General features: G+C 37.2%; 1 protein-coding gene across 1 annotated transcript; it reads left to right on the forward strand.

Annotated features, from left to right (window-relative positions):
- The first annotated feature begins 860 nt into the window (after nucleotides 1-860).
- LCA5 (lebercilin LCA5) lies at nucleotides 861-22,259 on the forward strand. Its single transcript, XM_089530873.1, has 8 exons — nucleotides 861-1,064; nucleotides 8,354-8,741; nucleotides 10,422-10,951; nucleotides 14,582-14,719; nucleotides 16,296-16,392; nucleotides 16,853-17,001; nucleotides 18,560-18,695; nucleotides 19,286-22,259. The coding sequence occupies exons 2-8, from the start codon at nucleotides 8,546-8,548 to the stop codon at nucleotides 19,927-19,929; spliced, it is 1,890 nt and encodes a 629-aa protein (XP_089386999.1). The 5' UTR covers nucleotides 861-1,064; nucleotides 8,354-8,545; the 3' UTR covers nucleotides 19,930-22,259.
- The last annotated feature ends 3,790 nt before the right edge of the window (nucleotides 22,260-26,049 follow it).

Genomic DNA, 26,049 nt, shown 5'->3' on the forward strand with positions numbered 1-26,049 from the left:
GGAACCTCCTCCTTTGGTGGCCTTGAAACAGAGACAGCCTGGTGTGGTGGTTTCAGTGTTGGACTATGTCTCTGAAGACCAGTATTAGTAGTAGTAGTAGGTAATAATAATAATATGATTTATTTATATGCCGCCCAATCACTGGGAATCCAGGCGGCTTACAACAGAGGGAATAGATGGTTACCTGAAGAAGTGGGTAATAAATAGTAGCAGTAGTAGTAGGTAAGAAGTGGGTAAGAAATAAATATTAGTAGTAGTAGTAGGTAAGAAGTGGGTAAGAAATAAGCATTATTATATGTATTATTCCCAGCCTTGGTCCATGGGGAGAAGTGGGTAAGAAATTATGATTATTGTTATTATTATTTTCTTAAATTTCAACATCTCACACACAGAGAGCAGTGTTAATACCTGCCTCACATCCACACTTTGCACCTCTAAAACCTATGACTGCCACAAAAGCTGGCTAGTCCCTTCCACCTTTAAGCCTCCCTGAAACCTCTCCCTTCCCTTGGACTCAAACTCAGAGGTAGCCAAGAAGACTAGTCTTTCTCTGGCTCCAGGTGCAATCAAAATGGAGGGAAGCCTGTGCCTCGCCAGAACTCCAACTCCCACAATTCCCCGCGAACCTCGAAGCGCCGCGGGAGCTGTAGCCCCGAGGTAGAACGCCACTCATCAACAACTACAAGGCGGCGGCGAGGAGGACACGCCCCTTTCCTTATATGAAAGCTTTGCCCCGCCTTCGGAATCGTGGCGGCCAATGGGAGGAGCCCACCGGGCGGCCTCTTAGCCAATGGGTGCAACAACAAAAGAATCCCTAGTTGTCGAGGCGCACGTGCCCAGGAAGGGGGTTTCCGGCGAGGGTTTGGCCAAGGGGAGGCAGCCAATGGGAGAGATTTGGGGCGACTCCGCCTCCTCCTTCTCGCCCTGTTGGTCCCGCCCTCCGCCTACACTTCCTTCTCCGCCCCGTTACCCTGGAGGCGGCTGTAAATAATGTCCTCCGACGCGGCGTCGGCTGCAGTGGCCAGATCGAGGAGCCTTTAAGCCGTTGGTTTGGCGCGAGGGAGGTCAGTTAGTCGGGCCCCAGTCTGACATTGGACGCTGATGCTGCAGAAGCTGCTGCTGCTGCTCCTGAGGCTCCTCTCCCTTCTGCTGCTGGGTTGATGGCCAGAGGGAGTCACCCTGCAGCCTCCTCTCTATCCTGGGGCTTCTCCTGCTCCTCCTTGTTGGTGTTGTGGCTCCATGCAGTTGTAAGGCTACTGGAACAGTCACTTTTGTTGTTATTGTTGTGTGCTTCAGGGCCAGCCTAATTTCCCCCCTCTTTATATTCTGTATTTTTATAGTTATATTTTTCTCTCTCTCTCTCTCTCTCTCTCTCTCTCTCTATATATATATATATATGTGTATATATATATATATATATAATAAATATTTATATTATATATATATGTATATATATAGAGAAAGACATTATTTATATTTATATTTTATATATATCTATATATAGATAGATATAATATTTATATTTAGATATTATAAGGATATATTTAGATATAAATTATAAATATATATTTATATTATATTTATTTACATTATATTTATATTTAGATATTATAAAGATATTATATATATATAGTTAGACATTATAAATATTTGCATTTATATTATATTATATTTATAATATATGTATTTATGTTATATTTATATTTAGATATTATAAATATATATTTAGATATTGTAAAAATATATAGAGAGAAAGAGAGAGAGAAATATTTATATTTATATATAGACAGAGACATTATAAATATTATATTACATTAATATTATATTTATTTTATATTTATATTATATATATATATACACACAATTATATTTATATATTAAACATAATATTTAGATATAAATATATATTTAGATATAATACAGTGGTGCCTCGGGATACGAAATGACCGCGTTACGAAATTTCCGGGATACGAAAAAGTTGGATTGGAAAAAACTGTTCCGGGTTACGAAATATTTTTCGGGTTACGAAATTAATTTCGGCGCGAAATTCAAATGCTATAGGCTTCCAGCGCTAACGGAAAGCCTTTTCGGGTTGCGAAATGTATCGGGTTACGAACGGCGCCGCGGAACGAATTAATTTCGTAACCCGAGGCACCACTGTATATATATAGACATTATCAATATTTATATTATATTTATTTATATTATATATATTATATTTGTATTTTATATATATAATATAAATATGTATATAGTATACATATATATTTAGATATTGTAAATATATATATATATATATATTGACATTATAAATATTTATATTTATATTATAATTATTTTATTACATTTATTTATATTAATATATTATATTTATATATTATAAATATATATTTATATTATTTTTATATTTTATATTTTATTCTATTTGTTTTTTTAATTTTCCTTTCATTTCCAACATAATTAAAATACTTTTAAAAATAACAACATTCATTTCATTAATCTAATGAAACATGCTTGACAAATGACATAACAAACTAAATCAAACAAAAACACAAACGTGACTTGAAAGTACTTACAGATTGCAATTTCTCCCTTTTTTTACATGTTTCGTTTTAAATTTTCTCTAATCAGAATAGTAATAATAATAATAATAATAATAAAATGTATTTATACCCCACTCTCTAAGCAGATCGAAGTGGCTAACAGTAATAAAACCAAATTGAAATACAGTAAAACATCCTAGCCCACAAGAATGTTCTTTGTGACATCTATACTTATACTTTAATTATAGTTATTATTTTTGTTGATTTATTTTTAAACTTAAATAAATTCTTCATATTTTCTCCCAATTGCCTTACTATTCAAAACAAAAAATTATAATCATCACATATTATGTCTTATATAAGTTAAGTCAACCTTAAGTATATTATATCAGATCAGTTTTATTACATTCTCAGAGTCCTAGGACTGCATTTACACTTCAGAAATAATTCAGCTTTAATGGCCCTGACTCAGTGCTGTGGAATCCTGGGATTTGTAGTTTGTTGTGGCACCAAAGCTCTCTGACAGAGAAGGCTAAATGTCTCCTAAAACTGCAAAGCCCAGAATCACTCAGCAGTGACTCACTGCACCACCTTTCCTCTCTCTTATGCCTTTGGGCCAGACATGTTTGTTGTAGCATCCTCTTTCATGGGCCACAACTCTTACTCAGATGTAAGGTGAAGACAAATGCATGGGTGGAGTAGTAAATATCTGAAAAATGTCTCTGGTATTTCCAGCTATTGATCTCCACCAAGGTGGGCAAAGCTTTGTTGTGCCCTCAGGTCAACTCCATCTTACGCAAGCTCCCTCATAGGGCTTTCTTGGCAAGGTTTTTCCACCTTTGTCACTGCCTTCCTCGAAGACTGAGGGAATGTGACTTGCCCAAAGTCACCCAGGAGGTTTCCACTGCTGAGTGGGGATTTGAACCCTGGTCTCTTACAGTCCCGGTCCAATACTCAAAACTAGTGTAACACACTGGCACAGCTACACCTTATATACTCAGCTACAGGTCGAGGGTGGTTTGGGGGCCAAAATTGTGGTATGACCCATGGATACATCAAGGAGAAAGTTTAAGGGCATGTAACAAAGGAGGAAGCAAGGGAAAGCAATGTCTAAGAACTTACAAAACTTACTACCAGTATTTGTGCTCACACTAAATGATTGATGGATGAAGAGTAAAGGAGGGTCCAGTGGTTCCAGGACAGATAATATCCTTGCCTTTCACCAGAGGATGGTTCCTTTTTTATATGAGTTAAAGTACACAACTTTGACCTACTCAGGTTTTTGGATCACTTTTTGTGACTAAAACGTCTAGACTTCTACATGAGTATATACAGTAGATTCTCTTAATACTACTATACTCTCTTCACTTCTGTGTTCTTCTTGGACATACCTCAAAAACAGAAATGCCATGAACTGTATCTCTTGGATTTCATTGCTTCTTTATGTTTGCCATGTGCACCTTTTATGTGACTTTTGTTTGCATATAGGCATAGCAACTAAACACAACACTTCATGCATTTAGTTTTTAATGTCACAGCTCTGTTTCTTGTGACCCATTATTTAATGGGATACATGACTTGCATGTGGCTGATGAAGATAAAGAGCCTTTAAAGTATTTATGAAATCCAATCTTTAATTATGAAAGCTTTTCGCACCATGATAACATGGTCGCATGCATATTTAACACATCCCCGCTGTCTTCTATAGTGCTTACTCTCTAGTAAATATGTTTTGGATGCACAGCTCAAATCTGTTCGTTTTTGGCTGCCTCAAGAGGATTGGCCATTTTTACTATGCTGTGAAGGGTTGTTTGTATTTCTTGAGAAGCAGCTGTGACAAAAAAAATGCTTTCTGATGATAAGATAAAATTTATGTGGCCTTTACAGTATTCTTAGTGTTTTCACTCCCTGCCGCACCACTGTAAAACAAATAGGTGAGGAAATTATTATTTTTTCACTCTTAATGTGGAAGTCAGGTAAAAAGCTTAAAACAGTGCTGTTTGTGTCTCAGGCTTTATCTTCATTTTCACTGGCTGTACAGATGGATTAGGGCAATGGTACTCAGATTTTTTACCCTTGTGACACCCTTTACATCTACATGCCAACTTTGGTTGTCCAGGAATTTTGGACTTCAACTCCCAGAAGCCCCAACCACCATGGCCAGTGTCCAGCAATCCTGGGAGTTGATGTCCAAAACACCTGGAAGATCAACATTTGGGAATCACTGGTCTACTTCCTCCACTCCTAAAAAATAATTAAAAAACTACCCACAAATAACCTCCAAGCCCCACTTTTAAAAAAGGCAAAAATCTGCAGAATGGCATCACTTCCAGCTAACTGAAACATGATGGTGCAGCCTGCCAAAAACATACAACTTAATTATTCCTTTTGTAGTCCCACGTTTAAAAAATGGGTGACATATTAACAGAAAGAGCCATTCACCCGTTTTTATTAACCAGCACTGAGTGGTCTTTCTTCTATCATTCAGAGGAATGAAATCTTTCTGCTTTTGTCACTATCATTCATGTATGAATTGCAGTGTTATATTGTGAATCCTAAAATAGAATGTTACACTGATTTTTAACATAAAAAGGAGAAAGGAAGGGGAAAGGGAAAGACAGATTTATTTTTATTTTGGCATGAGCTGTTTTGGCTATTAGTCCACTTCTTCAGAATGAAACTAAAACCTTAAGTTATTAAGCATATTTCTACCATTGTGGGAGTGGTAGAGAATGTAAAAGGGTCCAGAAAGTTTTTTAGGTTAATCTTTCTTCTAACCAGATATGGTTGACATAGTAGACTTAAGCTTTGATTTGTCAGCCTCACTGAATTTAATTGGGATCACTTCAAGGTGAGGAAATAAAACTGCAAGTGATCATCGTTTGCATCTTGGGATGCACTTCCCTAAATGAAAGATTTGGAGCCCTGCATGAAATCGTGTAGATGTGAAATATGCATTGAAAAATGAAACCCATGAGAAAAGCTAGAGATGTAAGTTATATAGCGCTGAAGAAAGCCTTTCATGAGTTACTGTAACTATATTGTATTGCTGTTACTGCCATAGGTTTAATTTCAGTTTCTGCCTATTACTTGCAAGGAAGTCTGTAAATGACTGGAATTTTGAACAATGCTGTTGAAAGTGCCAAGGAAACATAGATAACCTTGAGGATTTAACTTGCGTGTGCTGAAATTAAAATGACTTCATAATTAAATGAAAGTATGCCATGATAGTTAAAGGCAATGGACCAAGAAGTTTCTTAATTATAAAAGTCCTTATACTTGCTGAAGTAACTCAAATTTCAAAGCAATTCATTAGCCTTTAAAATGAACAGTGATTCTTTAGGCTGATGAAATTACTTTGCAAGTTGGCAGGGTACCAAGCTGGGTAAAACCTGCCAGACAATATACTTGATTTCGTATAGGGAAAAAATGCATTTTTGATTTATAAATTCCAAAAATCTTTTGAGAACTTGAAAAGATTCTTAAGAGGCTCTTACGGTGGTTGAACATTTACACCAGCAGATCTGCCTTATAATGTCACCATAATTTAACAACACCATATATTTTGTGGTCTCATGCTGTTGAGGCTTGGATGTCATCCTCTTATTTGGTTTTTCTGTCATGTTTCTGTCATGTTTGGGAGGCTTAAAAAATAACCCCTGAAATTGCCTCTTGTAAGGCTCAATACACGTTTGGCATAAGATGGCACACATCCCTGGAAGTGAATTGAACAATAGTACTTAAGGATCAGGAATTAATTTAGTGTGACTGATCAATGAGTAACAGGGAATAAGAGGAATGAAAATGTGAATAAAAACTCTCCTTTTACCAATCAGTCAAAATCAGTTTCTTTAGAAGGCTACCTGCAGTTTCGGATAAGGGCACATTTCAGATAACCCATTAAAATAATTAAAGTGTTGGAATACTTTTTTCTGGAAGAAATCCAGAACCTCTGGGGCTTGGGTAGACAGTGTGATACCCTCCAAATAGTTTGGACAGCAACTTTGGTCAGTGCCAGCTGGAATGTCTAGTATATTCTGGCAGTCGAAATCTCAAATACTTGGTAGGCAATATGTTGCCTACTATTCCTCTGAAGGATGTCATTCAGATGACTATCAGAGCATATAACAAGGGATCATAAAATGCAGAACAGTGCAGAGACCCTCTTCCCTTATAATAAAATTTGAGATTACCCACAGGACATTCAGGACATAAAATAACATAGAAATTATTCTTTCTATAAATTAAAGTACTGTCTATGCTGACTAGATCGTTACTGCTTTTCCAAGGTTTCCATCAGGAGCCTACTTGGAAAATACACTCTTACACACTGAATTTGTAATTAACAACATTTTCTAAAAGTTGTAATGTTATCCATTACCTTAGGTGGCTATTAAAAAGGATTAGATAAAGTTAAAATGAGGACACGTCTTGTAGCAGCTTTTATCCATAATAGATATATGAACCTAGGAGGAATGAACTGGCAAAATACCTCTGAGTATTCCTTACCTAAGAAAACCCTATGAAATTCATAGTGTCACCATAAGTCAACAGGTGACTTGAAGGCACATACGCCAATATATTTCAAGATGGTTTGGGCTGGGAATTAATTGGGACATGCCCAACACTTCCAAGCCCTGTTTTTTGACATTTTGGTTAAGGGAAATACTATTTTCTCTTCTCCTTGGTCTGATCTCATAAGGCAGTTTTTGTTGTTGTTAAATTTGTCATTGTACTAAAAATATTAAACAAAATAGCAGCTTTCCATAGCTTTAAATACAGTGGACCCTTGTTATACGCTGGGCTTTGGTTCCAAGATCCCCTGTGGATGACATAGCAAAATGGTGTTCCTTATAAAAAAATGGAAAATCAAGGTTTAATATTTGAAATTTATACTTTTTTTGAACATTTTCAAACTGTGGATGCTTGAATCCGTGTATAAAAAAATCTGTGTATAAGAAGGACCAACTGTATTAGCTTACTTGAAACTTAAGGGTCTGTCGCTATTTTGAAATTAAACATCATTTTTTATAATACTATGTGTGACAAATGTATTGATTCATATGTTTCATTTTGTTGTTATTTGCGACCAAGTCAGCTTTGATCTAATAGTAGTGTTATGAATTAGAGATCTCTGTGAGCCAGAGTCATCAGTAGTCCTACTCAGGTCTTGCAAACCCAGGGTTGATTCAGTTCTTTTCTTGGATTAACTCATCTGTGATATGGTCCTCTTTTTCTACTGCCTTCCACTTTACCAAGCATTATTGTTTTTTCCAGTAGGTCATTTGATATCATGATATATTCAAGGCATGATAGATTCAACTTAGTCAACTTGCTTGCTACTGAGAGTTCGAGCTTGATTTGCTGTGGTCATTTATTTGTCCTTTTCACAGTCCATGGTATCTGCTGAACTCTCCTTTAGCACCACATTTCATATAGATTGATTTCCCTCAGTCACTTTCGAATCTATTTTTATTGAACATAACAAATACTAAATATATTGCGATTGAATTTGCACTGTTTTTCCAGTGATGCAATGCACTACCACAGACATTTTGGAAAAAAAATTCCTTTAAGAAGATTTCACTGTTGTGTTCCTAATAATACCAAATAATATGCATGTTGGACAGCAGCTTTTAATTAATGAGCTGTGTTCCCCAGAATGACTAACACATGCAAACTTACTTAAGTAGAGGCTTATTTAAACATCAGATGCCAGATTTATTAGGTACCATCCTCTTTTAACAGTGCTTTTTATAGTTTTATGGTTTTAGTGAAACACTAATCCTATTTTTTGTTTCTGAATTCAGATAGAAACAAACAATATGAGCAACAGCTGCAAACTGCCAAAGCGAAAACCAGCAATTCTTCTTCAGAATATAGGTGAATGATGAAATGTTCAGCAGTCAGCAGTTCTCTAGCAGTAACTGCACAAGCCACCCCCTGAAAAAAAAAAAGAATATTCTTTGAGGAAAAGGCCTTGAGCATTATTTTTATTTACAATGGGGGAGAGAGGAAAAAGTCCAGATGCTGAACACGACCAGAAATCAGACAGCGATAAAAGCAGTAATTCGTATTATTCTGATGATGATTCATCTTGTGCCTCTGATCACTCGCCAGCCGTTAGCACCCAGTCTGCAAACACTGGAAGAAAAAATAATAAAGCAGAAAACTTGAAAAGCCTTGCACATTACCAAGGTAAGTGGCTGAAAACATAACTAAAACTTAGTGCAGGAAAGTAAAGTCAGTTTCACTGAAACTATGGCTAAGATGAACTAGGATGTACAATATGGCGTAAAATCTAGATAACTGTTTTAAAATAAGTAATTATATATATATATATATATATATATATATATATATATATATATAATTTGCTCAGGCAAGGGAATATTTCTCATTTCCATACAAGTTCTCCCTTTCCATGCAAAATGATTGAAGTCTACTTTTAATTTGGCTGTGAAGTGCTACAATAAGTCACATTTAATCTGTATAGTTTATGGCCTACCTGCATTAAAAGAATTGTAGCAATTGGTATTATATAAGGAGAAGTGTTTTCCTGAACCTCCAGATCCGCTGACTTGAGATCTGAGGACTTGAAAATCCACAGAGGGGCGACCATCATTAATGTTAATGGGTGTGGTCCCCGCGTGCATACACTCCATTCAAGCCTATGGGGCCTGAATATGCGTGAGTTTTGGAACTGGGGGGGGGGGTTGGAACGGATCCCCCACAAGTTCCAAGGGCCAACTGTATTGCAATTAAATAAAATACTTTGGCCCACAAAGCACATGGTGGAGGAAATCTGTGCCACTTGAAGCAGTTTGTAATAGAAAGGAGGCAGAAATTGCCTAAAGTGTCAGCTTTGTGGGGAATGGGGAAACCCATTAGTCATTTCCCACTATTTTCATGATTCTGTTTTGTCTCTCCTTTTCTTTCCTACAAAGCTGCTGTTAACCCCACATGTGTAGATAGGGAGGTGGATCTAATGTAGATTCTGTCAACTTGGGTGGGGGGGATTGATCAGAGAAATTACATTGGGAGAAAGGTTTCAGTACCTCTCCTGCAGTGCCTGTGACGTGTGTGAATTCTTGTCTCCCTGTGGCTGGTTGTAAGCTTTGAAAAGGACAGCTGAGAGAACCACTCAGGTTTTCTCCCTGGCTCAATTAGTTATTCAGCTCTGCTGGAATTTTATTCTTCTGAATACCATTTTAATTATTAGGAACCAGCTGATGATGAAAGAAATCTTTTGCATTTGTATTTATTTGCTGCAAAGCTGGTATATGGTGCAATAAGGCCCATCTGAGAGAAGCTAGCATGGTGTGGTGGATTAAGCATTGGACTACAAACCTGGAGACCAGGGTTTTGAGTCTCTGCTCCACCATGGAAACCCACTGGGTGACTTTGGGTGAGTCACACACTCTCAGCTCCAGAAAACCACATGATAGGTTCACCTTAGATTGCTGCAAGTTGGAAAATGACTTGAAGGCAAACAACAACAAGGTCTAGCTGAACTTAGGTATGCTTTAGTTATTTAGCTACCCAGTTGAAGTAGCTGATGTGATGACTACTGTCTTGGCAGCTAAGGTCTGCTGAATTTATACTGCCTGTAACACTTTTCAAAAAGACTTGCAAAAGGTAAAGAGACAGAAAGTTTATGAAACTGAGTTTGTCCTACAATGATAGTATATCTGAATTTCTCTGGAAATAGGTTTAAGAAGACATCCCGTGCAAGATCCTAATGTTATTTACTAAGGTAGGGTAAGAGAAATTCTTGTGCACTAGCATAGAGAAGACTTGATCCTATTTAACTGAGGCATGTAGCGGGGGCATGCTAATTTTCACTGTTAACACCAGCACTGTTTTGTTTTGCTGTAGCTACCAAACAGATTGCCTCTAAATATGCACCCAGCAAAAGAGGGAATCGCTGGGGTTTTCGTTCCCAGAGCCTGAACAGGGACTCTCCCGCCAAAGATATTGGTCTTGTTACCAAACGCGTGCTTTCTGCCAGGTTACTGAAAATTAACGAGCTTCGAAATGAATTGACGGAACTGCATGTCAAACTCGATGAGCTGCAGAAAGAAAATAGGGCACTCAGACGGCTTCAGTACAGACATGAGAAAGCTCTCCATAAGTTTGAAGACACAGAGAACGAAATCTCTCAACTCCTGGCCCGACATAATGATGAGATGAGAATACTGCGAGAGCGCTTAAGGAAATCACAAGAAAGGGAGCAGGCAACCGAGAGGAAACTGAAGACTACAGAGGAAGAGCTATACAAGGTCAAAGGTAGCTTACAAAAACTGAGGAGGCTTGCAGAAGACCGGCATCTCCCAGAACGGGATGAGCTGGCAAAGAAGTTAGCTTTAGCAGAAAACAGACTAGATGACAATGAAAAGAGAATTAAGGTGAGGAGACACTGAGAACTGTCATTTTTAATATAAATATTTTATTTAAAAATTATGTTGTGCCACTATTATATGAATATTGAAGATGTCATTGACAAGTTAAAACATTCAAAATATGACTGTATAATATGGCTGTAGCAAATGCTAATTTCAAAATAAAAAATGCTAATTTCAAAAATAAAAACCTGTTTAACCTAATACCTGTACTAGGGTCCCCAGGGAAAATGCCCATGGACATTTTCTGTGGTGTCTACTGGACTCACTGTCTTCCTGAGGGGTTTTTTTTAATGTAAACTTTCTTTTTTAGTTAAAAATAATATTTTGGAAGCTGGCATTTTATTTATGGATTGATTGAATAAACAATGTATTAATTAATTACTGAAATATTAGTTAAAATAATAATTGATAAACTGAAGCACATCCCTCCAGAGCTATCTTTATTTCCAAGCATGCCTCCAGGCTCCACATAAGTCCCAGAGGCATTAATAGAAAATAAAAAATGTTGAATGACTGCCTTTGTTTTCAAGTGTATCCAGTCACCCAGAAAAATATAAGTATGTAAGGCAAATTTATCATGGTGTTTTCTTGGCAAAATTTGTTCAGAGGAGGTTTGCCATTGCTTTGAGGGCACCTGAGTGGGGATTGCTTGTATGCAGTTGTGCATTTGTGAATGTGTATTTCATCACCAATTTGCTTTTTATAAAATAGCAGTTTTGTTGTGCTTCAAGAAGGCAAATGGTGATAAAGTGTTAGGGGTCAGACCCTACCTCTGCATTGCTTTCCATTTCTTTACTAACTTACTTATCTCTAAGCTGCCTCAGGTTGTCATCTCTAAATGTGTGTTAAATCAGTGCTTCTTAAGCTATTACATGTGAGTGACTAGCACTTTTTCCCCATTGTGTCAGGGACCAGTGCTATATTTCTGCCTGTTGGCTACAGGTGTTTCTTCATTTCTTGATATGAGCTGGCAGCAGATGCCTCCAGGATTGGCACTGGTCACAAGCTATCACTTTTTTATTGGTTTTTCAAAGACAAACAAAATTATTATTATTATTATTATTATTATTATTATACAAAAACTTCTGTTGTTCAGCTTCTTTTTCACAATACCTCTTAAGTACTTAATACAGTAATTACAGCCTGTATTCTTATAATAAACCTAACAGTGACTTTGTATATATAATTCTTATTTCTTTGTTTTGTGTAAAGAAAAGTACATTTTCTACTTTTATTTGTATTTTATTTACTTGGTTTTGTTAAACATCTGGTAAGTAGCTTCTAAGCCTTCATAATTTAATTTGCTTATTCCCAACATACTTCCAATTTTCCCCTTTTTTTGAATTGTTGAGCTGTTTTTGCATTGACTATCATCATTAATTCGTCCATTATTGCATAGTCATTTAATTTAATTTCCCATTCTTCCATTGGCGGTATATCGTTTTCTTTCCAATGTTTGGCAAAGACTATTTGGGTTGCTGTGATCATATGTAATAGTACACTTGTTTCTTTCAAATCATCTGTTATATTTAATAGAAACAATTCCGGACTCATTTTAATATCTTTCTGCATTATCTCTGCTATTTTTTTATTGATTTCCCCCCAGAATGTTTTGGCTTTTTTGAATTGCCACCACATATGGTAAAATGTCCATTTAGCTTTTCACACTTCCAACTATGGTCTTTATTCTTTTTTGTATCTTCACAAGTTTTGATGGTGACATATGCTATCCAAAGAAAAGCTTGTAATAGTTTTCCTTTAAATTGTTACATTTTGTAAACTTTAAATTGTGCTTCCATTTTTCCCCAACTAGCTATAGGGACTTGTTTTCCCAGATTTTGCATCCATTTTATCATAATTTCTCTGATGGTTTCTTCTTTTAATTCAGTATTAGTAGTAGATTGTACATTTTTGTTATCAATTTCTTTTCATCTTGTATTATAATTTTTTCTAATTCTTTATATTCTTAAACTTTTCTAAAATTTGATGATAGAACAACCAGTTTATTTCTATACCTTCCTCTAGCATTTCTTCCTTTGTTTATAAACTAAGATATTTTCGTATCTGAGCCAGTCTCCTTTGTACAAATTGCCTTTTTAAAAAAAAAAAAAAAGCTTTGTCGAAGTCCATCTCGGGATCTTCCTAGTTCCTATATTTTGCCCAGATCTTATACAATGATCATCTTATTAAAGGTTTATTAAACTCTATCTATTTTTATTTGTCATAGCATAGATAGGCATGCCAACCTTCCTCTAGATCAGTGATTCCCAAAGTTTGGTCCTCCAGGTGTTTTGGACTTCATCTCCCAAATTTCCCGAGTGTTGACCAAACTGGTTGGGGCTTCTGGGCACTGAAGTCCAAAAACCTGGAGGACCGGAGATTGGGATCCAGTCCTTTAACCAAATAAACGCACTGGCACTGTAATATAACCATAGATTTGGCATGCCTAATCCACCTTTTCCCTATGGTCTTGTAACACCTGTATTTTTATCCTAGGTCTTTTATCTAACCATATAAAATCCCTTAGATATCTTGTCCATTCCTTAAACGGTTGTTCGTTCATTATGATTGGTAAGGTCTGAAATAGGAATAACATTTTGGGCATTTTCTTTCTGAACATTTCTCAATTTTCTTTTAATTTTGTTATAGTTCATAACAAAACATTAAATTCCTTAACACGTAACCTCATGTGCTTTTATGTAAGCATGACTAAGACTCATGGAATCCCATGGGTCATAGAAATAAATTTGTGTACTAGGTTTGTAATAGATGTGTTCAATAATTTTGTTTGGTGATAGATTTTTTTCAATATTTTTTTAAAATTCTTGATCACTTTCCCCTTCTCATATAGTGTATTAGGAGCTAAAGTCTGGAGGAGGGCAGGAGTAGAACTGCAGAAAATGAGCATTCACAGCGTCTAGTAGTGGGAGAGTAAAAAGTTCTTATTGATAGAGGATGGAGAGCCCTTTGGAACAACAAAAGTGGCATTGCAGAGGCATGGTGAATTGGCAAAAAACCTACATCCCCACTTCCAGGCACTTACACTAGTTCAGAGCTGTTTCCATTCATGTATATTCTCCTTCCATGTTGAAAAGGACACCTTTATTCTAACCCTTAATTCTTGAAGGAAAGGGATAAGCTGTCCTTTGAAGTCACAATATTAATCATAATAATAGGTTTTCATTAAGCAGCTTTATGATAGTTTTATGGTTACATGGCAGGTGATTGTTTTTCAGTTTTATTGTTAAAAATTTCCTTTTCTTTGATCTATGTTGTTGTGTGTAAGCTGCATCAAATTTGCTTTTGCCATAGAAAAGGGGAACACAAATGTCCAAACAAATGAGGTAAACCATGTTTCTCTATGCTTTTGCTACTGTTAAGTAGTCCAAGGACGGAGCTCCTGTGAAATAGAATAGAAGCAGTCCTGTGCACCTCCATCTCGCCACTTCAATGTAGAGTTGGAAGCAAGAGTGCATTCCAGTGGGCCCACAGCCAAAATAAATCAAGGGCTTCAGCCAAACTTTGGGACTGGGGAGAAGGCAAAGTTCCTCAAGTATTCTTTCAATTATGTCTGTTTCTTACCACATTTTGTGTTTACCAAAAAAGATATTTCCGATATATGTTGAACTGTAGGACCTGGAGAAGAACCTTGACCTTAGTAACAGTAGTTTCCAGAGACAATTACATTCTGAGAAAAAGAAATTATATGACACTCAGGAAGAAAATAAAGTTCTTCAAGAGGAAGTCCAACGGCTAAATCAGAAATTAAAGGTAAAAACTGGAAATTCCTGGTATCCATTAATGGAAGTAAACAACATAAAATTAGATGTTATTAGCAGAGTAAGTTGCTGTACATGACTCATTGGTTTTCATTTAAAATACTTTGGCTTCTTTACAATTGCCTGTATGGATATGGAGGTGACAAATGAGCCTGCTGCCATGCAATTTGTTGTGTGGTACAAGCATCTTCTAGAACAGAGATGGTTTACAGGTGACCCATGAGTAATATGGTGAATTTTGTCATCTCCCCCCCCCCCCCCTATTTATTCTAACCTGTTCCTGGTATCTCACCAGCAACAAGGTACATGGAGGATATGCATGATGGTCAAAGCACCTTGGCTTTTTCTTCTATGGTCTTTCTACAGTACACCCAGTCCAGGGTTGGGAACATAATGCTCATCTAGATGTTGAAGTGGAGCTCGTGTGTGCCCATGTTAGAATAACAAAATGATGAAGGCTAATGGGAATTGTATCCCAACAACATCTGGTATATCATGCATGTCCCATATCTGCTCTCCTCTGAGCAAAATTCAGATGTATTGCTAGGACTGAAGGAGAGAGCATGGTAAGGAGGAGTTGATCTGTTAAGATGATTGAAAAAGGCAAGGCATGCCTCTTTACATTGCCTTGTTTACACAAGAGGCATCATGGTAAGGATGTCACCTCCTCAACCTTTACTGATTTGAGATGAAGAATGACATATAAAACTACAGTGGAGCCTCGGGTTACGAAAATAATTCGTTCCGCGGCCGCTTTCGTAACCCGAACGGCTTTCGCAAGCCGAATCCCCATAGCCGCTAATGGGGAAAAGCCGCGATTTGGTGTAAAATCGCGGCAAAAAGCACCAAAAGTTTTTTCGGGACCCGAAAAAACGTTCGTAACCCGGATCAATAATTTCCAATTGGATTTTTTCGGGTCCCGAAAAATTCGTAACCCGGGTATTTCGTATCCCGAGGTTCCACTGTACTTATTTTTCTCACATATTCATTAGTATGAAATGCAGATACATAATTCCTCTGACTGAAAAAATGTGATAAAAGAACGTACAGTAATTAAGTCTGGGCCAAATAGTCTCCCACTTTTTCAAGGAAGTCAAATGGAAATACTTTTTATAGGGAGAGTGGGCTCCCCATGAAGATGAGATGGCTAAAAGTTTCTTCAATTGTTTTTTTCATTTAGAAAACCTACCCTTTTCATAGTAAGCCCATCACTGCCTGAAAGTGCTTTGTTGCTCTATCCCTAAAGATTGCATTAATCTTCCCAGAGGTGTTTTCACACTCCAATACTGGTGAAAGTCTGAGCCAAATACTTTAGTCTGATGTCCACAAAAAGAATATAGAATAGTTACATCGAACCCTGCATTAAAATGTTGCCCATTTATTTGCTCTTTTGTGCTTAAACCTTTGGGGGAGCTCTGGAAAGCAAGCCTATAACAATTTTTGTAGAAATCAAACAAGTACACGGTTCCTTGAAAATCCTTATCTCAGCATTGTATAAGGCAGAGAAAAATGTTTTTGCTTAGACCTTTGACAGATTTTTTTCACATTCTCTCTCCAACTTTTTTAAGGAGAAGGAGAAAGAACTTGATGCAAAAAATATATATGCCAACCGACTGTTAAAGCCTTCACCCAAAAAAGATGCTGATACCACACCAAATAAAAAAGGTAATCATTTTCTGAAGGTTTATAAGTACAACTCAAGGAAAGGTTTACTTTAAATCAGTCAATAATGATCAGTGTGTTCTGCAGTTTTGGTATTTCGATCTGACAGTTTGCCCTTTGAATGTTTTTTCTTTCTTTCTTTGTATAAAAATTATAATCTGAAGTTGTAAATTTGAAAATTCAAGCAAACGTACACGTAGCCATATCAAAGAAGAATGAGATGTTGGTGGCATAGTATTGAATGAAGTATATTGTTATATTAGAGAAATTTTGAATTTTAAATATGTCTTTGGATAGGGAACAAGAAATACCCTCAAAAGATTTGTAACTGTTATCTGTGTGATTCCAGATTACATTAAACATTTCCTAAATAGGGGCAATGGGTTTCTAAGTATGTTTAAGTTATTTAAATGAAGAAAGAAGTGACCTTCATAAAGTGACATGAGTATATTATGTATTACAGTTGTTAAGAAGAACAATAAAAGAGAAGTACAGGTAACAAAGGGAGTGCAAACTAGTGGCTACTTCTCCCCAGTAGATTTTCCTTTACCCCCAGACTTCATTACTGATGAAATACCAGAGGAAAAGGAAGATCATACACATCTTAAAATGGTGAGTTTTGCCTGCATTTAAAAATCATTTCTTTGAGAATAAAGGCATGTTTTTAAAGAGTAAGCTGTGTTGTCCTTTGTTTTATGGATGAGGGCAGCCACGGACGGACGAGAGGTCCAGGCCAGTATGAACTGGTTACTAAAAAGTACTAAATACCTTTCTGGCGTGAGGTTATTTATTTATTTATTTATTTATTTATTTATTTATTTTGTGTGTGTGTGTGTGTTTGGTTTTGTCTAAATTATTTGGGAATAGGGCTTACTGTATATACATGTATAAGTCTATAAATGTAGGCCAAAAACTAAGTTGACTTATCCATAGGTCAGTGTAGGTACTTTAACTCTCATTTTTTTTAAAAAGGAAGCATCCTCTGGTGAAAGGCAAGAATGTAATCTGTCTTTGCAGCACTGCCTCTTTCTATTTTTTCATCCATCCAGTCTTTAGTGTGAGCACAAACTCTTATGTCTACTGGAATTTTGTAAGTTATTTGGCATTGTTTCCCTTTGCTTCATCCTTTATACCCTTTATTACACTCCCCTAAGTTGTACCCTTGAGTTTTCCACAGATCATATTGAAATCCATAATTTTGGCCCCCAAATCTGCCCTTGACTTATATATGAGGTTGACTTAAAGTTGAGTATATACAGTAATTTGCTTAAAGCTGGCTAAAATTATGGCATGAATATTAGTCAGGGGGTGAGGACATCAGTCACACTAACAGTATTTATTTGAATGGTAGGATAAGGTCTGGGCTCCTCTTTGTGGGGAAACATCCTAGAATTCATAGTCTTTTTTTTTTATTTTTAAACTAATTGTGGCCAGACGTGCTAGCCACAATTTTGAAAATTCTATGGGTCAGATCCAGCCAAATGCACACAGAAAGACTATCCTACCCATCTGTCCCTTCAGCTCCTTCCAAAAAGCCTTTCACACAGGTTGGAAAACCCCATTGAATAGTGTATGCTATGAGCCGGGATAAGGACAAATCCAGAAGAAGGACTGGGGCAGAAGCACATTTCTTGAACAGGAAGAGAGACTACTAGGGTTGCCAGAGTGAAAAGTGGAGAAGGCTTTTGTACGTTTAAACAGTCCAGTGGAAGAGGGGATTTCAGCAGTTGTTGTTTGCTTTGCAGCCAGGTAAGAAACAACACCTGCTGAAATTCCCTTGTCTACACAACCATTAAAGTTTCAAGGGCTCTCCCTAGTTTTCTCTCTGGTAAACCTAAACCTTTCTCACACAGGTATCTGGACTCCATTTAGGACGGCATTTCCCAGCTCTGATTTTAACTATGATCTCACCTGGATTTAGCTGATCAAACACTGAAATGGATGGGAAGCTTGCCCTGGGTTTCACATGGGTTGAACACAGTCTGTTTCCCTGTCTCTTTTCATCTGTGATGTTGATTTCCACTTGTTTGAGAACCAGTATTACCATAATTTGATGTCACAGATTTAGTTAGAGAAGTTTAATATAATTTCCTTGAACTGAGTTTTTATAGCATAGCTTTATTCAAATCTATTTTAAAAATCCTTCCATACTATATTTGACTTCCATAAGGAACAGACAATTAAAAAAGATTGGAATGAACAAGCAGAAGATTTTCAGCAAGAATGGATCAAAGAAAGAGAGGAGAGACACAAAAGTGATCAAGAACTACAGGCTTTAGAAGAAAGAGCCAAGAAACTGAGAGATGGTAAAAAAATTCATTTAATTTCACACTATCAAGTGAGAACATCATAAAGTTTCAAAAGAGTCAGGATATCAAACTCACACATTAAATAGTTTGCACTAATAATAAACATGTATCTTTTTCTCCAAATATATTAAAATCCATGATTCTTGCAGTTATTATCATTTGTACTTTTTTCCTCAGATTATAAAAATGAGGTTTTCTATTTTATTTACAGAAGAAGAAGAAAAAAATCTAACATTCAAGCATCATTTTATTTTCTCATTAAACAATTTTCCTTTGAGACATCACCTGTTCCATAGTGCACATAAAACTCCTTCCTAAAGCTCCTATTTCCAAAGCTCACTCCCAAAGCTGCTTGGCAACCTCTGTAGGAGCTATTTGCATCCCAAAATTCAGTGGCAATCTGTAATCTCACCAGATCATGCAACTGAATTTTGACACTGGCTTGTTTTTGCTTTAGTTTGATGGGACAGATACAAAAATAGGTCAGGGGTTCCTTGTGGTTTGCAGGCCTCACTTTGCCTCCATAGAAAATTGGGAGGGGGGAGTAGAAAATATGTAGCTTATATTGTTGTTTGTTTATCAAACAGAGTGGGGAAAAGAAGAATCAGAGAGAAAGAAGAAAGAAATCAACCTTGTTCTGGAAAAAGAAGAAAAGGCAAAGATGGAAACAGAAATATTTAATCTAGAAAATGGAACACAGAGTAGTGAAAGAGCAGAAGAGGAAAGACGAAAGGAGATTCTGCTTGCTAAGATGTATGAAATTGACCGAGAAACCCAAACCAATATGAAGGTCACTTCTAAAGAATACACCACAAATCCAATAGCTATATCTTCCTCCTTGGAAAAAAATAAGAAACCATACCAATTTTCTGAGACAACAGAGAAATTATTCAATGGTTTTCCAGAATATGACCAACATAGTATGGTTACAAAAGGAGAAAGCCAGAGACAGCAGAATGCAGAAACCAGATACAGTGATTTGGCGTTTGGTAGCTACGTACCTTCTTTTGGGAAAGTGTCAGGGAGGCCAAGTTCACTTAATCTGAAAAGTGACTTCCTAGATGAACTCCCCAAAGAAAATTTAGGCCTTGATATGAAGAAGGAAAGAAAGTCTAATTTAATGGAGCAGCTCTTTGGAAACAGTGCCAATATGATTGTTTCACCGAAGAAAAATGATCTGGAACCATTCTGGCAAAACAGTGGCACAGACAGTGGCAAAAGCAAAAGATGATTGTGATTTTTTTTCTTTGTTGAAGGAAAGAGCTTTAATCCCAAAAGACACCAACATCAGCATGCAGCAAGTAGACCAGCAGTTATGGCTATTGATGATTTAGAAGATGAAACTGAGGAATTACTGTTGCAATGATTACAATCTGTGAAACTCCAGATGTTTAAAGAGTCTGTGTATTTAATATGCTATTTATAGTTTTACAAGCTTTTCAGATGTTATAAGCATGAACTGACTGACATATGTGCAGGAGGCTTAGAATAGGTAACCTAAAGAGTGGAGCTCTTTATCTGGTGTCCTAAGCGATTAAAAGTGCTGACAGTTACAGGTATAACAAGGTTTGCAGTCATGTTTCTCCATAACTTCATTCTGTAAATGGAACTGTTTCCTCCTCTACTTTGAAGCAATATTTTTCTCTACATATATTTTTCATCAGTCACTTTGATAGGAATTGGAGTTCTTCAATAGGACACCATAACTGTTTTATTTTGCCACAAAAGGAAATACCCAAATATCCTTTGGCAGGGTGAGATTCTCCAGCACTGTTCTTGAAATGGTTTCTTGTGTGACCCTCTGAGAGCTGTTGGACTGTAGCTCCTATCAACCCTAGTCAGCACAGACCATGGGGAGAGATTAAAGAAGCTGGAGTTCAGAGATGTTTGGAGGGCCACAAATTATTCACCCTTTTCATGACAAAACATCTTAATGATGCTTTGAGACCAAGTCCTCTGTCCCCTTCACTAGCAGGGTGGGGTACCAGGGTGCCTTTGTGTGCAAATAGAAGAAACATGACTGCAGGGGGGAGGGGGACTGGCTGCCTTCTTCTTATCAGTATGTTGATCTATTCTTGCATAGTAATCCTAATTTCTTTCTTGGGAAAATCAGTACAGCAGCAATTTCAGTTATTAGTAGTCATAGATATGAACATTCTTCTTGGCAAAAGAAATACAAAACTGTATACAGGAAACAGAATTCTGTATGTAGGGAGGGTCTGGATAATTTCATAATCTGTTATCTGTTGGAATGTTTTTCGTGTCCATTTTAAATCTTCAGGTCAGAAGCTTTAAGCTTTTGCAGATGTAGGCCAAAAATACCATCTTGCAAATAACTGATAGTAATATTTATCAAGTGTCTTGGTACAGAAACCTAGCCTAAACCAGAGCTTCTTGACCCAAAAGACGTCCTTGCACATCTGATGCAAATATAAAGAGTTAACATGTTGTCTTGTAAGATAAAGCAAAGGATTTTATGATTGAGAAGAAAATAGCATTTCTTTAAAAAGAATTATTTTAGGACAATTGTTATAGTGACTGTAGTCTGTTACCACCTGTACTGATTCAAAAATATATTTATTATGTAATGTTAATTTGTTTTTATAACTTTATATTTTGTGTAAATGTTCTATCTGGAACAGTGCTTGTGTTTTTTTTAACAAAATGATTTCTATTACAATATTTCTGTGATTGGCTTGTGTTTAATATATTTGATTTCATGTGTTTGTACCTTCCTTGTGATTCACTAAGATGTCTTACCCACTTGATTCGAAGGGCTTAGCATGAGGTTACATGATAACTTGACCTCATAGCCATCCCATGAGATTAGGCTTAAACTCTGAACGCTCTTATCTGCTATATGGGGGGCCTCCTGTATGTTTCTGTCTCCGACAACTTTGATTCTGCTCACAAGGCCATGCTTCTCTCCAGTCATGTGTCCTTTGCCACAAGCATAAGATATCACCAAGGAGGGGACAGATGGAGCCATGCCATTGTCCACCATACCCTAGCTCTCAACAAATAATTCAAAATGTTGGCCACTGAAGCAGATTTCCACAGTTTTTCTTCTTTTTTTAATGACACATTTTTTGGGGGGAGGGGAGTCATTTGAAGATAAAAGCTGCCAAAGAGCTTTGAAGATGATTATGAACTTCATTTTTTGTCAAACCAAATATAATAGCCTCCCATTTAAATGATTTCTTTAAAACAGTAATATGATTTGGTACATCATATCACATCTGTGCAGAAACAATCATCCCCTTAGTGTTATGGTCAGTTGATTACTGGCACATTGCTAGGATACACACACTAGATGTGATTAACAGTACATGCAGTTTGTATAAGCGATCTATTGCAATTTGTAGTGTGTCAGTGTAGATCATATGTGAACATTTGCTTTAAAAGACACAAATATTCTCTGGGTTATTTTTTAAAACATACCTATTTTTGTATCTTATTTTATTCCAGTTGTTAGTAGACAATCTGAAGTTCCTTGCCCATTAAACTCCAAGCTATACTTAGACACTTCATTAGGTCTTGTATCTTTCCCAACTTAATTAAAGAGAAAGCTAACATCATTTCATTTGTGTCAAGATCTATTGTGTACCTTCTAGTCATTTCTGACTTATGGCAACCCTAAGGTAAGGCTATGATGGGTTGGGGTATTTACAGGTTCCTTTAGAATGGGGTTGCCATTGCCATCCTCTTAGGCTGAGGGAATGTGACCCACCCAAGATCACCCAGTGGGTTCCATGGCCAAGCAGGGATTTGAACCCTGGTCTCCACAGTCCTAGTCCAACCACTACACCACACTAGCTCTGTTGCAATGAGTAGAGTTTGTGAAACTCCAGATGTTTAAAGAGTCTGTGTATTTAATATGCTATTTATAGTTTTACAAGCTTTTCAGATGTTATAAGCATGAAGTGACTGACATATGTGCAGGAGGCTTAGAATAGGTAGCCTGATGAGTGATTCTGTAATGTTTACAGACTTCATGATAGTTCTACTGCTCCCACTCAGACTAGATGTGCTTGTAAACTGTTATGTAAACTGTGGGGAGATGGCATTGTACTGTGCACGCTCTTGACTACTCCTGCAAACAAAGTTTACTAATTGGTCCTTTTCACACTACACAGTTAGGGCATAATGATTCTGTGATCATGTAGTGGCTTGAGTGTTGGACTACAACATTAGAGACCAGGGTTTGATTCCCTCCTCTGCCAGGAAACTTACTGGGTGACTTTAGGCAAGTCACATACTCTCAGCCTCAGGGGAAGGCAATGGCAAACTTCTGAACAAATCTTGCCAAGAAAACCCCATGACTTGAAGGCACAAAAAAGCAACAGATGGTACTACTACCACCCAAGCCCTCCTGCAAGCTGCACTCCTTTTCAAAATGGTTTTGGATTTGTTCTAGGGGCTGGGGAGTTTGGAGGGAAGAGTTGTCTTTGTTTGTTTATTGCATTTAAACAATGAAAGTTTACTTCTGATTTTTTTTTTAAGCCCAAAAATAACATATTTTTTTCATTCACCACAACTGCACATCTTACTTCAGGAAATATTCACTACTGAAGGCTTCCGGAAGAATTAATTCTCGTACTCTTGAGCAACTTTTTTAATTTTCGTGTCGGGGGATCTAAAGAGAGTCTGGGGACTGCAAAAACTGGAAGAGGGCATAGGGTAAATGAACCTATCCAGCGACTGATGTGTATTATTGCTGTGTTCAGACAAGCTGTGGATTTAAGGTCTGCAGTTTGTTCACCTACTCTCACTTGCAAGGGGAACTCCCAGGCAGCTTACACATCTACAAGTTCGGGCTTAGTGTTGCATGTTTATACTATTAACTTAACTATTGGGCAAGTCCTACTTTTAACAACAGTTATTTGAACTTGTTGATTCTTTACGTGGACATGCCTGCCTTGAAGAAACCCGGTTCACAAAAGCCTGATTTGGCCAAGAGGAAGCCTATATGTGGCTTTTGAGATTGCACCTCAACATCTGATTTAATAGATAAAATCCTGTCATCATTGTGGTCATCACTGTAATGAATGTCACACTTTTCACCCTGGTCTGGGACTAAAGGTGATTTACAAAGCTTTTAATAAATAAAGCTTTGAAATCAGTATCATAGAAAACAAAGAGTACAGTGGATTTTCAAAGGCCTTTTCCTCCCAGAGCAAGCAACCATCAAAAGCCTGACAAAATAGGGAGGTTTTTTTCTTGATTATGAAAGGTTAGCAGGGAGAGTGCCAGTCTAACCTCTGTAGGGAATAGTGGCGAAAAGGCCTAGGGGCAGCCACTGAGAAGACCTTTTCTCATGTTCCCACCAGATGTTCCTCTGAAGATGGTGGGATGCAGAGAAGGATCCCTTTGTTGTTATGTGCTCAGGCAAAACTGAAGCCTCTCCTAACTTGTGATTTGTTTGTTTTTTCCTCATAAGTAATTTTTGCCATTTGGACCACACCTTGCTGTTGTGTCCCAGTTCTCATCCAGGAAACATCGGAGGATATGGTCTTTTGATCTTGCTCCTAAGTTCCTAAGATATTTTCTAGTAGGGTCATTTTGGTGTGTACAATTAGCTTAGCTATAGGTTTCCCTTATCAGAAATGCTTGGGACCAGAAGTGTTTTGGTTTTCAGATTTTTAAATTTTATTTTTCAATATTTGGATATACATAATGACCTATCTTGGAGATGGGACACAAGTATAAACATGAAATTCATTTATGTCATGTGTACACCTTATACACATAGGTCGAAGGTAATTTTGTACATGAAACAAAGTTTGTGTACACTGAGCCATCAGAAAGCAAACCTGTCACTATCAGCTATTCATGTGCACAAAATTAGATTCTGGATTATTTTGGATTTTGGAATTCCTGTACTTTCTTGTTTTTATCCTATTTTTAAAAAAATATTTCCCAAATTTGTGTTCTGATTTGTATATATCCCATTTCCCCCATCCTTGTTAATCCATCTTCTTCATTTGGTTAGAGATAATGACAGATAGACATATATATACATACATGCACACATACACACAATTCTGGAAACTGCTCTTGGACCTAATTTGAAGCCTGGCCAATTGTTCACATTCTGCTCATGAAGGGTGTGTGTGTGCATACACATGTGTGTTATGTGCCTTCAAGTCGTTTCCGACTTATGGTGACCCTAAGGTGAACCTGTCATGGGTTATTTTTTAGGCAAGATTTATTCAGAAAAGGTTTGCCATTCTTTTCCCCTGAGGCTGAGAGCATGTGACTTCCCTGTGGTCACTTAGTGGGCTTCATGCAAAGCTGGAAATCAAACCGTAGTCTCCAGAGTCCTAGTCCAACACTCAAACCACTACAGCACACTGCCTCCAGGACTGGACAGCCTGAGGCCCTTCAGATGCTGCAGGACTGCAGCACCCAGTATCCCTCACCATTGCCTTTATTGGATAGGGCTGACACAACTTGCAATCCAACAAGCTCTGGAAGGCCACAATTCCCACCCTTGGCCAAAGCCAAGCAAGAGAGGTGTTAGTGTGAATGGGGACAAGTTGCCCACTTCTGATTTAAAGTTATTTGTCTAATATTCTCCAGACCAGAGAGTGGTCTCTTAGCCTCTTGGCTCTTAGAATCTAAGGAGTTCAAGAATTTGGAGGAGCTCAGGATTTTTCTTGACAATCCTGTGTTTCAGATTTGGTAAATGGGGAGAATCAGGCAGGCAGATGAGACCTTCCCCTCACTTACATACATATATGGCACCCAGGGACTACAAGATCACAAATTCAACTGCTATCCAAATGTGTTTAATTATCTGGGTATCAATATTAACAGCACTTTCCAGTGTAGATAGTAATCCTAAATCCTCTGGCTGGAAATCTGCCTACTTTTACAGGAGCTGGTCTTGAATGATCATGTGGACCAATGAAATATCTGGTCTACTGCAGAAGGGACAAGAGGATCTTTTAAACTATTTTTGAAAAAGGCTGGCTGCCAGTTGTACCCTTTTGAAACGGGACTTAAGTCTCAGAAAAACTATTTTTATCCATTTGTAGTACAAATTGCCATGAAAACTAATTTAAAAAGACTGACATGTAGGATGGAGAAAAACAAACTAAAATCCACAAATGCACATAAAAGTAAATATAGATTGTTTCTTTGCAACAGAAAAGATTAACAATTACTAGATAACTCAAGCTGTCGGGCACTGTTCCTGAAAATCTGTTTCTCATTGAGGAGAGCAGTCACAGCGTGTCTTTTACTTGCCACCACAGAATAAATGAAGGTCTTCTTTTCAAGCCTTTTAAATTATTCATTCAAAGGATATATACTTCTGAGGTAGTTTCATGTATTACTTTCTGCAAAT

The sequence above is a fragment of the Sceloporus occidentalis genome, unplaced genomic scaffold, assembly GCF_023333645.1.
Source record: "Sceloporus occidentalis isolate IW3139 unplaced genomic scaffold, rSceOcc1.0.p SCAF_6, whole genome shotgun sequence".
Lineage (NCBI taxonomy): Eukaryota > Metazoa > Chordata > Lepidosauria > Squamata > Phrynosomatidae > Sceloporus > Sceloporus occidentalis.

Coding starts and splice junctions, on each gene's coding strand:
- LCA5 (XM_089530873.1), top strand. CDS start 8,546: ATGGGGGAGAGAGGAAAAAGTCCAGATGCTGAACACGACCAGAAATCA. Junction 17,002..18,559: donor ATCATACACATCTTAAAATG/GTGAGTTTTGCC, acceptor GACTTCCATAAG/GAACAGACAATTAAAAAAGA. Junction 18,696..19,285: donor AGCCAAGAAACTGAGAGATG/GTAAAAAAATTC, acceptor TTTATCAAACAG/AGTGGGGAAAAGAAGAATCA.